Below are 12,234 nucleotides of genomic sequence, written 5' to 3'. Positions count from 1 at the left end.
AAATATAAGTATTGAAAACGAAAAAACTTAAAGCAAAATAAATAAAAGGGAGAAAACAATAAGTGGGATCACAGGAGGTGGGAAGAATGAAATAATTGCAAAACAGCGTATGTACACAAGATGTAGCATTTAATGCTCACGTTTCAAAAAACACTATACAATGGACACTCTTCTAACATAGACCACCGTGACATCGTCATCCTTTAATTTTTCTCTTCGATCTCGTAGAAATTATATGTATATGTATATGTGTATGTGTTCGTGTGACCCGCGTGACGCTGAAAACGAGCGACGCTACTCAGTCGGTCTAGCTCGCGAATCATCTAGCTAGCGAAAGAACACTGGCAAGTGTGTTTTTTCATATCTTAAACGGCTATTTTTAACATTTACTTTAATAGTTCGTCTGCCGCGTCACGCGTTAATATTTATATGCTGCATCGTTCGATTCGTCGTTACATTGTTTCATTACAGTGACGTTTTTACCGACGTAACAAAATCGCAATCTAATACTTTAAGCTAACGTGCGTTTCGTCGTTACTATACTGCAAATTTTAACGTTTGCGATTTCTCTTCTCTACGTCACGGGCCCCTGTATACATATCATCTAAGTCGTCTATGTGATCAATATAACGTGCCATCTGAAAACACAGTAAAGAAAAGTTACAATGAAGTGATCGAACGCGTTATATATATATATATATATATATATATATATATATATATATATATATGTGTGTGTGTGTATTACTTGAGAAGTGTCGGTGTTCATTCGTATACAAGAGTATATTTATGAAAACGCGGAAAGATCCGTTGCTAAATATGTATTGTACTCCGCGGGGTATACACTCTTATCACAATCGCGAGTTAATCAATAAAGAAGAAACATTTGATTTACACGTGGATTGTATTGTATGTACTGTTACTTACTAACTTGTTCGGATTCACTTTGTCATTGCGATCTCTTCTCGAGTCAAGCTGTTTTAAAAAGTAGTAAAGGTTTTGAACAATGCGCAAATAAATAACCAGTGAAAAAGTCAGATTTCATACCGATATAATGAATGTTATCTTATTTATACATCATCTTTATCATTATCGTTTACAATAGTGATCGCAACAATTTTTTCGTTACCCCGACCTTCGTCTCAGTCTCGATCGTCGACCAGGCGAAGATCGGCATTCGGTAATCATAATTATACACAATATAATAATTATACAGTGTGTTTTTCTTTTTTACGAATTTCTTCATAATCTCTTCGTTCACACGCTCATCAAAACTCATGCACTCAAGCTTTTTTTCTTGTACCGATTCGTGCAATCCATCGCTCACATGCTCCTGCACGCACATAACAATACACGCACATCTTTTCAATATTTTTTCTCGTTACTTCGTGCTTTACGCTCTCGCTCGAGTCGCTGGATGCTGCTGTTGATAAAAACTCTGTGTACTCTCTCTTTTTTTATACCTTCTAACGTGTATATTACTTAGATAGCTTAACTGTTACTTCGTATACATTTTTAAGGCGATGATTCAATCGAATGAACTCATTTTCAAACGACCAGCCAAACTGTCGGATCGCATCGTATCTTGAATTTTCATTAAATTTTTTTGTCGTCAAATTTTACATCGTATATCCCTTATTTGAGCAATAGCAAACATTATTGTTAAATCGTATACGCACTTTAAAATCGGGAATCCGGCGATGCCGACGCTGAAAGCTTTGGAGCTATATGCGAATCATGATTCATCGTCGGATCGGAACCTGACCGATTATTAGTATGATGATCGTGCTTGTATTTCTATATTGAACCCTGTAACAAAAGGCAGCGGCAGTAGTCTTTCAGCAATCGATTCGCCGAATACCCTTATAGATATCGTTTGCCCTTGACGAACTTCCCACTCGACGCTTCTGAGGCTTGAAGTTAACATGAATGATTAACGTCAGTTTTGTCTCGTCAATAAATAAAAACTACAACACTTACATTTACTAGAATTATCATACTTATAAAATAGCAATTAGTTCAACAATTAAGAAAATTGCACTATGAAAAAAACATAGTCAAATCAATATGGTAATACTACTAACGCTTCAAGCCTCGGTCGAGCGATCAAGCGATTCATCGAGCAGAGCAGTTTAGTTACTTAAGCCGATTTCGCCTGATACGTTTACGTTGATTAAACAAACGTACGATAAAAAGCCGAAACTCCTGGCGTTTCGGGAAGAACTGCTGACGTCACGCTGAATCACGCCGTGGACACTCAACAAAATTGAAGGATCCACGCCGTTAACAAATACAGTGCGTCGAGAGAAGTAAGAAAAAAACGCTGTCCACGGCGTGAATTAGTAGACGCGAGGCCAAGAGCTCGAGAAAAAGCCTGTTAAAATATGCTAACATTATTGATGTACGCGTCCAGTAGTTGATTGTCTGCTTCGATCGAGTCGTCTTTTCATTGAATTAAAATTGATTGCTCCTCGTTGAGAATGTCGGCAATTTTCGACCGGCATGCTCGAGATTTTTAAAAGATATAAGTATCAGAGAGAGGCTTATACATTGTATCGGCAGGAGTTTCGGCTACCATTGAAGGCATTTCTTTTCGTGATTCATTGGAGAAAAATTCGATTCTTCTAACGCGATATAATTGAGTAATGATTAAAAGTATCTATTCCTTGGCGCTTCTTTCTCCAATCAATCAATCATATGACAATTTTTAACCACCTGAGACTTTTGGTATACATGAGTTTCCATTTTTTGTTGTTCTTAGTATACTAAAACGTCGTCTCGTACGTTGAACTGAAAAATAAATGCTCACTGTGTAAAATTGACGATCGTATATCGATGTAGTCAGCAATCATGAGTAGGATTGGATTAATTGATACTACGTTCCGTCAAGTTTGAACATTCAACGTGAAACAATTGCTATTCCGCAAGATGTCGTAAGTTTTTTAGCTCTGGCCACAAAACGACTAAAATGTTATAAGAGATTCAAAATTTATAATGATTTTTCAATAATCTCTGGCGTGTAAATTGAGCATATTTAAAATATTTGGAATTTCGATTTACATTCAATATGATCATTCTTGTGAGTTAAAATGCCATCTTCTTTTTTCAAACCACCATTGCTCGTCGTGTCGCTTCGAAATTGAAATGATGCTAAACGTTGCCATCACCAGGAGCCTCATCATAATAAGCTTTGTTTGTGTGTGTTGTTGTCTTTCTCTCTTTCCTCATATTCACTTTCCGTCTTGCACTCTTACGTATATCAAGGACATTTAGTATCTAGAGATAAAGAATGGACTTCGAATGCGTTCTCTCGCTCTTTCACTCGCATTCACTCGTTTGAAATGGACGTTGAAAGTTTGACGTCCGTTTTGTTTATTCTTCTCGAGCAAAGTAAAAGTTAAAATCGTACGTGCCGATGTGCTGCTGAGAATAAATTAAAAGGCAAGAAAAACACACTGACCTTGACGAATCTCGTCAATCAAGAGCGAGCACACCGTTAACAAAACAAGAACTTCGGGGCGAGGAGATACAAATGGCATAAAATCGAGATCTTAATTTTTCTTTGTCTTTTCCTCGTAGATTTTCTCGGTACATCGCAAACGCTGCCGATCCACACTCTGCTGCTGCAGGCTGTACGAAAATCCTCGTAGGTATCACTACGAGTCGAGAGAACTCTAAGATCTCTCGTGATGGGAGTAGGAGCCAGAGCAACAGTAGCGAAAAGATAAAGGAAAAATACAGACGAACCGAACGTGGTCTTGTGTGTGTGTGTGTGTGTGTGTGTATACATTCGAACCCTAAATACCTGCTACTCGCATACTATATATATAATATGTATATACTATAATACATCGCTGCCCTGTCTCTCGTTGCCAATCTATAACGCAGTCATACCATATAGTTCGCGCTCACGAAAAAAAAGAAGAAAAAAAATAGTTTAAACAAAGAACAACAATCGCACTCGCCTCTTGCCACTCATTTTTGCAACTTGTTCCATTTGTGCTGATCCTCACTCACGCAATTGAATTAACTATTTATACACAATATATTATAGTAAATCGTAATCGTTAACTCTCTAAATTAATCCCTAGGTTTTTTTCGAGCGGTTCGTCGTCGCTTCGGCTACTTCTGGTCGACCTTCATCGGCGAACCTCCTCGGTGCCTGTGCCCCCTTTGACCGCGCTTCCGTATCCACCTTCACGTCGTTTCCCTCGTCCTCCTCTTTTCCTCGTCAAACTTGCGAAGTCAGATCGTTCTTCCAACATTTTCTCCAATGCCACAATAGCCTTCTCCCTCCCGTCTATATTACAATGCGGAGCGGGGCGCGCTGCTCTGTGCTCTTTTTCTTCCTCTTCTTGTTATCTTCTCCTTTTTTTATAATGATTTATTTATTTATATATTTATATAGTTTACTTCTGTTTAGTTAGTAAATTTATATTTATAATTAAGAACTGTACAGATTCAATGTTCCTATTGCGTGTCGAGAAAATCCGTCGACGCTTTAGCGAGTGACCACACTTCTCTATAAGTAGTATTTCTCGGCTTGCGCGTCACACTCCCGTATGTCCGCGCGCTGCAATAGCTGTCCGTCGCTTCGTGCGCGCGAGAGAGAATCGATATATGCGCAACGCCGTCGAATGAGCCGCTTTCGTTTCTTTTTCAATCCTCTCCTCCGAGGTGGATTATTGTGAGAGCACCTTCCCATCTCGATTCGATCGGGACATTTTCCATCTCGTCAACCTCTCCCTCTCTCAAGCGTGCAGCTCGTGTCCTTCGCATTCGGCCTACGACTCCTACGAGTACACGCGTGTGTGTGTGTGTCTGTATGTGTTATACGTGTGTGTGTGTGCGTGTGGATTTAGCTCGCAGCGCGAGAATTCCATTGTAATGTACATGCCCGCTAAAAATTGCCTATATAACTATGTTCATTACATATATAGTCTCTCAATTGCGATCGTATTAAAATTTAACATTTAATATCTTCAATCACTACAATATTACACCGCAAATATTTTGTACAAAGAACAATCACATGAATTTTTTCATCTCGCGACCGTCTGCACCGCCGTGTGTTTGCTTGTTGCCTTTCCTCGAAATCTTATGAATCTTCAGCTTTATTCTCTCCTCGATGCTCGTGCGCGTTCACTTCTCATCCGCGTCACCTCGGACCCTTCCGTGCTCGTGGCTCGTCCGTGGCACTTGCGCGGCGAGGGACACCGTGTAGAACCGCGTTCGGCGGGTAACCGCGTGGCTCCGCGGTTCCTCCGATCGGCTGCAAGCTGCCCCTCGCTCTCGCGTGCCGATCTGTACGGACAATCGGATCGCGTTCGAGGGGAGTCGCGCTTTCTCTCGCGCGGGTCTCGGGCTCGATCGGGAAAAGCGCGCACGAACGTTCCAGCGAGATGAGCATGCAGATCAGCGGGGCAAGAATCGTCGGCTCTGCACGTAGGTAATTCTTTGTTAATTATTACTTTTTTGTTTATTCGACGCTTTCTCTCTCTCTCTCTCTCTCTCTCTCTCTCTCTCTCTCACGGTGGCTCTTCATCCATGCGATCGTCGCGCCTTGCAGGCGACTTCGCGTGGTTCCGGGTTGCGCGCTAGGACAGTCATGCTTCATCTGTTGCTGCTGCTATCTCTTCGCTACGATGTGCGATCATCGTCGTTCATCCGCCTACGCCTGCATCCAGCTGCAACAAGAGTCGGACACACGTATTACGCGCGTGTTTACTCATCGCCTTTTCGTACTTGATGAAAAAAAAAATTAATTGTAATAATCGCATACCTTTATAAGTGGTGCCCGTAGTACTCTGGTGGATAATGGTACTGGTTGTGGAAGGTCGAGTCGGTGGGCGGCCGGTGCATCATGCTGGCCGCTTGTCCGTCCATCATGTAGCCCATCGTCGCGTCCGGACTGTAAGCACCGCTTGGACCTGCGGACAATGTCGGAAACACTACGCGTTACTACGGTTAGATCTCTGTTCTATCCTCGGCAAGGCCGCAATGGTCGAGCTCGTCACTCCCGCAGCTAGACTTGCGAGTTTCGCGCAACTTTTCCTCTGATGACTTTGTGCATCGCGCGAGATACGCAAGTGCATACGCTTGCAGTGGAGTGACGGGCTTTGTGCCTGTCGTGTGTGTATAATACGTGTGAGCTCTGTGTGCATCAAGCGACAAGTTTCTCGAGAGATATTTATTCTAACGAAATTTCAAACGTCCGTGCATCGAGGGTTCCGGGGATTTAGCATGAGAAAGGCTTGAGAGCCAACGCGTGTATACAATGGGGGCAGCATTCGAGATTTCGTCCTTGCGGACTCAGCTCTCGTCGGGGGGTGTCGGTTGCGCGACGCTGTCTGGCGCGCGGAATCAGTGCCGCTGATTTATCGAGGCAATATACATTAAGATACCGGCATTAAAACTAGGGGTGGCTTCGTTACACCAGCGGCGATGACAGAATGGGAAAAATGCGGGATTCCTCGAGTCTCTCCTGCGACCTCGCTGGTTTACCGGAAAAACTAAGCTTCCTTTACGCAATCGACGCGTATATCAATGCGCACGTGACATTCGGAAAAATTGAATTCTATTTATAAGTGCAGCCCGCGGCCGCAACGCATAAATTACAAAAATAAGAGAATAATCGCAGTACAGCACATTATAAGCGCGAGAGCGGCTGACCGTAAATCACAATCATTAAGAACGGTATATTCCCTCTTCCTCTCGCTCGGTGTCTTGCCTTTGAAAAGTGTTTTTCGTCTCACGCTGCAGTTTTTCTTCTCCTTTTCATTATCTCTGGCTCGCTCTATCTCTCTCTCTCTCTCTCTCTCTCTCTCTCTCTCTCTTACTCTCTCCTTCTCGCGGCGTTCGCGCGCAGCAAAGCCGGCTGGGTATATCTTACGGGTCCCCGAGCGCAACAACTCGCGCAAGATTATTACGGATACCGACAGCAGAGCTGGCGACTCTGCATCTGAGCGCACCGTGGTAGCCGCGGAGAAAGGCTCGCGCGCACACACACACATAAGGGTATAAGGCGCGCGCAGTGTCGGGTCTCGCGCGCTGGAATGTAGTCTCATATTATAGCCGCTCTCTCGCTCCCTCTCGAGCGATATCCCACTAACGAGGGATGCGCCTGTAGTGTGATTAAACCGCGCTATAACGCAGCGGGGAGCCCCGCGCGCGAGCGGCCAGGCCACAATATGGGAAATTAAGGAATCGCCAGCGCGCGCGAGATGAGAACCTCCGTCGTCGGGGATAAAGTCGAGGAGGAAAGAGGAGAGTCTCGCGCTGGATGCACGTGTGTCCCGCTTGACATACGATATTTATGCATTCGGTAATAATTAGAAGCGTCTTTGTGCGCGCTCTCGTATTATACAGTTCGAGAATACATATGCAGCTCTCGTCTCGCAGACGTTTCAGCGCTTATAGTTAGAAGACTTTTGTGCGCGACCGCGAGGCTGAAGCCGGATTTGCGCTGGGAAAAATTCGAGATTAAAGCGAACGTCCGGCAATTTCGAGCATATACACACAAGCAATATAATAGCGGAGAGGGAGAAGCTGCGGGTAGAAAATCAAGACGAACGACGGCTGGATTAGCGGAGGAAGAAAAGTTTTCGCTGCGCAGCCGCAGAACGCAATTCTCCCTCGTTACGATGCGCAGCTGTAATGCGAGGCCGGTGTGCGCTATTTATGCGCACGTACAAATCGCATCGCGACGGACTTTTAGATTCTTCGCGAGGTTATTGCGATCGCGCGGCGATTTACATTAGTTACGGCGCGCAGCGAAGAATGTGTTCCTTCGCGCGGTTGGACAGAATTACTCGCGTTTAAACGGGGGAGAACAAATTATTGATACGCTGGATAACGGAGGCGACATTTGCAATCGGACGTTGAATCTTGCTGTATAAAACGTGCGCGATGCGTGTACGCGCGGGCAATTGTGACGGATTCATTAAAGCGGTCCAGTAGAAATAAACGTTATCTCATCTGAAATGCGGGAAGAACGACAAAAGCGGATAACGAAATCAGCGTAAGCGCGTGCGGTCGAATTCGAAAGGTCGGCGTCCTCGCTCGCCTACAGCCTGTCGAAAGCTCGCCGAAGCTGCGGGAGGAGAAAAGCTCATTGGCGAGAAGTCGAGGGAAAAACGGTGGCCGGGATAATGCAATAAAGCACCGGTGTGTTTGGAGCCGCGTAAATCCTGTTCGCCGCGCGGGAGACACCCCCTCTCGTGTGTAATTTATTTAGAGACGCGCGTGCGAGTGGGGGAAATGAGCCGGGGCCCCGTTAATTGCCGCGCGCGCGTTAAGCTGCGAGAAAGTATTCCGTTGATACGGAGTATAAGGAGGGCTGCCGCGCCGCCGGCTGGCTTCACGGCACTTACGCGAGAAAGAAGCGAGACGCGCCGGCCTCCCCCCAAGCGGCATAAGTCCTTTCCTCAATTACGGTTTATTTCTTGTGTAAATACCGCATCAGTCATTCTATATTAAAATGCGCCTAACGAACGCCCTTGATGCCGGGCAGGACTTCATTTTCGAGTCGCGCGGAGGAGGCGGGAGCGGGATATTAGATTTTACCTCGCATCTTGACGTATTGCGCCGCGCGCGCACCAAGACTTATTCGGGATTTTATTAATCGGGAGAACGAGAGGAGCGATGACGCCGCCGTGAGACTAGTCGACAGTGACAGAAAGGCTGGGATTAGAGTTTAAGGGCCGAGCTCGATCGTTTCTCGATAGAGTTTACGCAATTTCGCACAGCGGGATGCAGGAGGAAAAAAGGAGCAAAGACTATTCACGGTCGGAGAGGCGAGAAAACGATTTTCCGTTATCGGAACGCTCCTGCCATTTTTATAATCACGCGCGGCATATCGAAAAACACGTCCCGCGGCGGCGTTTAACAAGCTCCTCTCATTTGCAAAGTCCGAGAAAACATCGGACGCGCCTCTCGAGGGAGAGAGTGAGCGAAAAAGCAAGCGCATACGATCCCCCACAGAAATCGAAGAACACAGCGCGTGCGACACACAATTCCTTAAAGAGAGCGCGTAATTAGATTTTTGCGGGCGCGAGCGCGTGTTCCCCGAAGAAAAAGCGACAGCCGCGCGGAGAAGTAGAGAGAGAGAGAGAGAGAGAGAGAGAGAGAGAGAGAGAGAGAGAGAGAGAGAGAGAGAGAGAACTGGAAATCCCACCGGCTGCCGCGGTCGCGCGAACCGTAGGAGGAGACTCTGCTCGCGTTACACGAGAACGACATTAGTCGAGTAACTTATAGCTGCGGCCTGGCTGGATGCCGTCGCGGAGCTGCAGCTCTCTTGCGAAGAGCAGCTCGAGGTCGCGCAGAGGCGGGCTGCTACAGAGCGGCGAGAATATCCTCCGAAACATCCTGGCTGTGTTGCGCCGCACACTGGCACGCTCTCGCGTCGAGCGGAGAACTTAGTTGGCGGCGACACGGCGAGTGTTCCCACCGCCGCCCTCGAGTTTCTGACCAAGTTCTCCGCGCTGCGTTGCCTCTATGCGCGCATGCAGATACGAGAGCGAGTGCTGCTATTTAGGCGGCAGTTTCCTTCAGAGACTTCGGAGAGCTTCTCCGATGCAGACCGCGAGTGCGCGAGCGATCAAGACAAAGGGGCGGCATCGGAAATTGAAAAGAGATAAGAGAGCTTTTGTGCTTGCGATGTGGCAAAAAGTTCAAGTTTTTTTAATAAGATTCTGTACCTAGGAGGTGAGCCAGAAGTAGCTATCTGCGGTTAATATTGAGCCGTTTGCCATCCCCGCTGATCTCGTCGCCGCGCGTCTTTGGACTCGGGAGTAATGCGAGGGCGAGAAAGAGACGGAGAAAGCGAGGGATGGAATTCGGGGGAGCGGGATTTGGAGGCCCCGGGCGGAAGCCGGAAATGTGCTCCGGAAGCTTCAACAATCCCTCGATGAAACTATTGGTCATCCCCGACGTGGGGCCGGATGCGCCGGATCTAATAACTCATCCGCCCGCCTGTGCTGCGTCTCGCCTGTCAAGTCTCTCTATTTAGCTCACTCGCTCTCCGCGCGCGCATAACCTCCTTTTTTCCGTTCCGCGACTGCGACGACTTTTTGTTGCGCGATCGCTGCCTTTGTGCAATTATTATACGCGACTCTGCGACGCATTACCCCGGTGTATCGTGTGCATGACGGAAAAATTGACTCGCGTGCGCTGTTTTCGGTCGGCATCGTTTCAGCGAATAATCACATAATATATAGTAGTAGAGTCAGCACACTCGACATTGCTGATAGCTTCTGTATGGGTTCGCGAGTATCTTGTACATCGATTTTCGCGCCACCTACACTTTTGATTCTCGCGGCTACACGAGCACGCTCTCGCTACAGTCGTTCTGCCGCCCTTCTTTCCTTTTCATTTTACTCTTTCCACCTTTTCCACACACACCCGTATACTCCGCTTAAACGCACACGAGTGCGGAAAAGTCCCTCCTCTAACTCCGGCAGAAAAGACACACGTGCGTGTGTACACACAGGTTCTCGCCCTCTTTTTCCCAAACACACACGCATACGCACACGTGTACGTGTATACCAGCAGACTCCGCCCATTGCAAGCGCGTGATATATAGCCCCTTGGAGGTCGATGACTTCCGCTATTTTTCTTCCGCTGTCTCCAGCAAGCAACTACCCTTCCCATAGCGTCCGAGCTCTCTCGCGCTACCACTGCTGCTTACTCTCGCTCTTTCTCTCCTTCTCAACCCCGTCGTCCCTTTCACCTCCTTCTCTCCCGCTCAGGTCTCACTTGCTGCGCGAAAATCCCGCGCGAAAGCCAATTCTTCCAGCGTACTTTCAAAGGCCGATGCTTTCCGCGGTGCGCGCATTCGTAACAAATTTGCGGAAACGCAAAAAACGCATGCTAATGGAAAAACTTGCTCCTACCGCGCGGACTCGCACTTGAACGGTGAAGAATTCGAAATTTAGCTGGATCGCGTGTTTCCGGTTAGCAACTATTTGACTGTGCAAGCACAGCTTTGAGATTTTTTTCGCCGAGTAAATCCGTTGAGCGCGGGCGAGATGGATTTCGGGAGCAATTAAGAGTTTATAATTAACCGATATCGCTCGCAGCGCAAAGTTAAGGCCGTCAAAACAAGCCGATTAATTCTAAGCGAATCCCAAGATGCCGCGGGAGCAGGACAGTAGCGAGTATAATATAGTGGGCAAGATTCCAAAATTCGATAGTCCGGCAGACTGCTATACGGCGCGACGCTCGCTCGGCGTTTCACTTCGCACGTGGCAATAAGAAGCCGTTGCATTTATGGATGCGATCTTGCTGACAAGTCGAAAATTAATTTCCCTCCTACCACGCGACAGGAGGAGAGACAGAAAGAGAGAGAGAGAGAGAGAGAGAGAGAGAGAGAGAGAGAGAGAGAGAGGACGCCCCGTGGCATATTTTAACCCACTTCTTAGAGTGTCGCATAAATTTTGGGGAAGCGACGGAGAGAGAAAGAGAATAAGACACTGGCGAAACGGACGGATACGAGAAGAGGAGCTTTATAAGCCCAATGACCGATGTACCAGGAGTAATTGATAGCCGAAACGCGCGGACAATCTGGCTCGAAGAATGAACGCAGCCACGTTATTTTGGCGTCCGTCGCGAGAGCGCAGGCATTCAGCAATCGTGATTCATCAGAGATCGCGCGTGTAATTATTTTCGACCGTCTTTCGAAACTGCCAGTAGCCTGCGTTTCCGTTGATTATTTTGAAGAATTCAAGCGTCGTCGTTGGCATTTGTCTTGCCATTAGCTGCGAATATTCTATGCTGTTCGCGCGTTTGTGATTCTCGGGCATTAATAAGCCGCTGAATGATGTCGCGAAGGAATCTCGGGAATCCGAGATCACTTCTCGTGAGCGTGGAAGAAAATTAGTTACGAGTGAAAAACGAGTGCGATAACAGACACTTCTAAATCACGCACGCAATTCGATAAAATCCGAGTGGAAAGGAGGAGGAAGAAGACGAGCAAGCGCAAGTATACAGCGTGTAGTAGGAGGAGGAGAAGGAAGCCGCGGCTCCTCTAGTGTGCAACGTCGTCGCGATACATAATTAATGACGCAGAAGCGCGCGGTTCATAAGCCACTTAATATTTATAAGGTGTACACACGCGTGTTTATACCGCGTGAGAGAGTTGGTGGACAGTGCTCTCTTATAAACGGCTCGTGGGCTATTTGGATATTTTAATTAGCCGATCGGCTATAAATTATTATAATTAACGGGCACTCTCCG

At 46.7% G+C, this 12,234-nt stretch overlaps 1 protein-coding gene across 5 annotated transcripts in view; it reads right to left on the bottom strand.

Annotated features, from left to right (window-relative positions):
• Positions 1 to 1,033: 1,033 nt before the first annotated feature.
• Positions 1,034 to 12,234, bottom strand: part of LOC100117144 (homeobox protein homothorax) — a 326,708-nt gene continuing 315,507 nt past the window's right edge. For 3 of the 5 annotated variants that reach the window (XM_031929884.1, XM_031929886.1, XM_031929887.1), the window contains 2 exons: positions 5,783 to 5,951; positions 1,034 to 5,687 (listed from right to left, as the gene is read on the bottom strand). In XM_031929884.1, coding sequence (XP_031785744.1) covers positions 5,785 to 5,951 — 167 coding nt within the window. In that variant the 3' untranslated portion in view covers positions 1,034 to 5,687; positions 5,783 to 5,784. The remainder of the gene's footprint in view (positions 5,688 to 5,782; positions 5,952 to 12,234) is intronic. The other 2 variants (XM_031929885.1, XM_031929888.1) reach the window with 1 other exon arrangement.

Source organism: Nasonia vitripennis, chromosome 4 (genome assembly GCF_009193385.2).
Source record: "Nasonia vitripennis strain AsymCx chromosome 4, Nvit_psr_1.1, whole genome shotgun sequence".
NCBI classification, from domain to species: Eukaryota; Metazoa; Arthropoda; class Insecta; order Hymenoptera; family Pteromalidae; genus Nasonia; species Nasonia vitripennis.
This window is presented reverse-complemented; position numbering and strand designations above follow the sequence as displayed.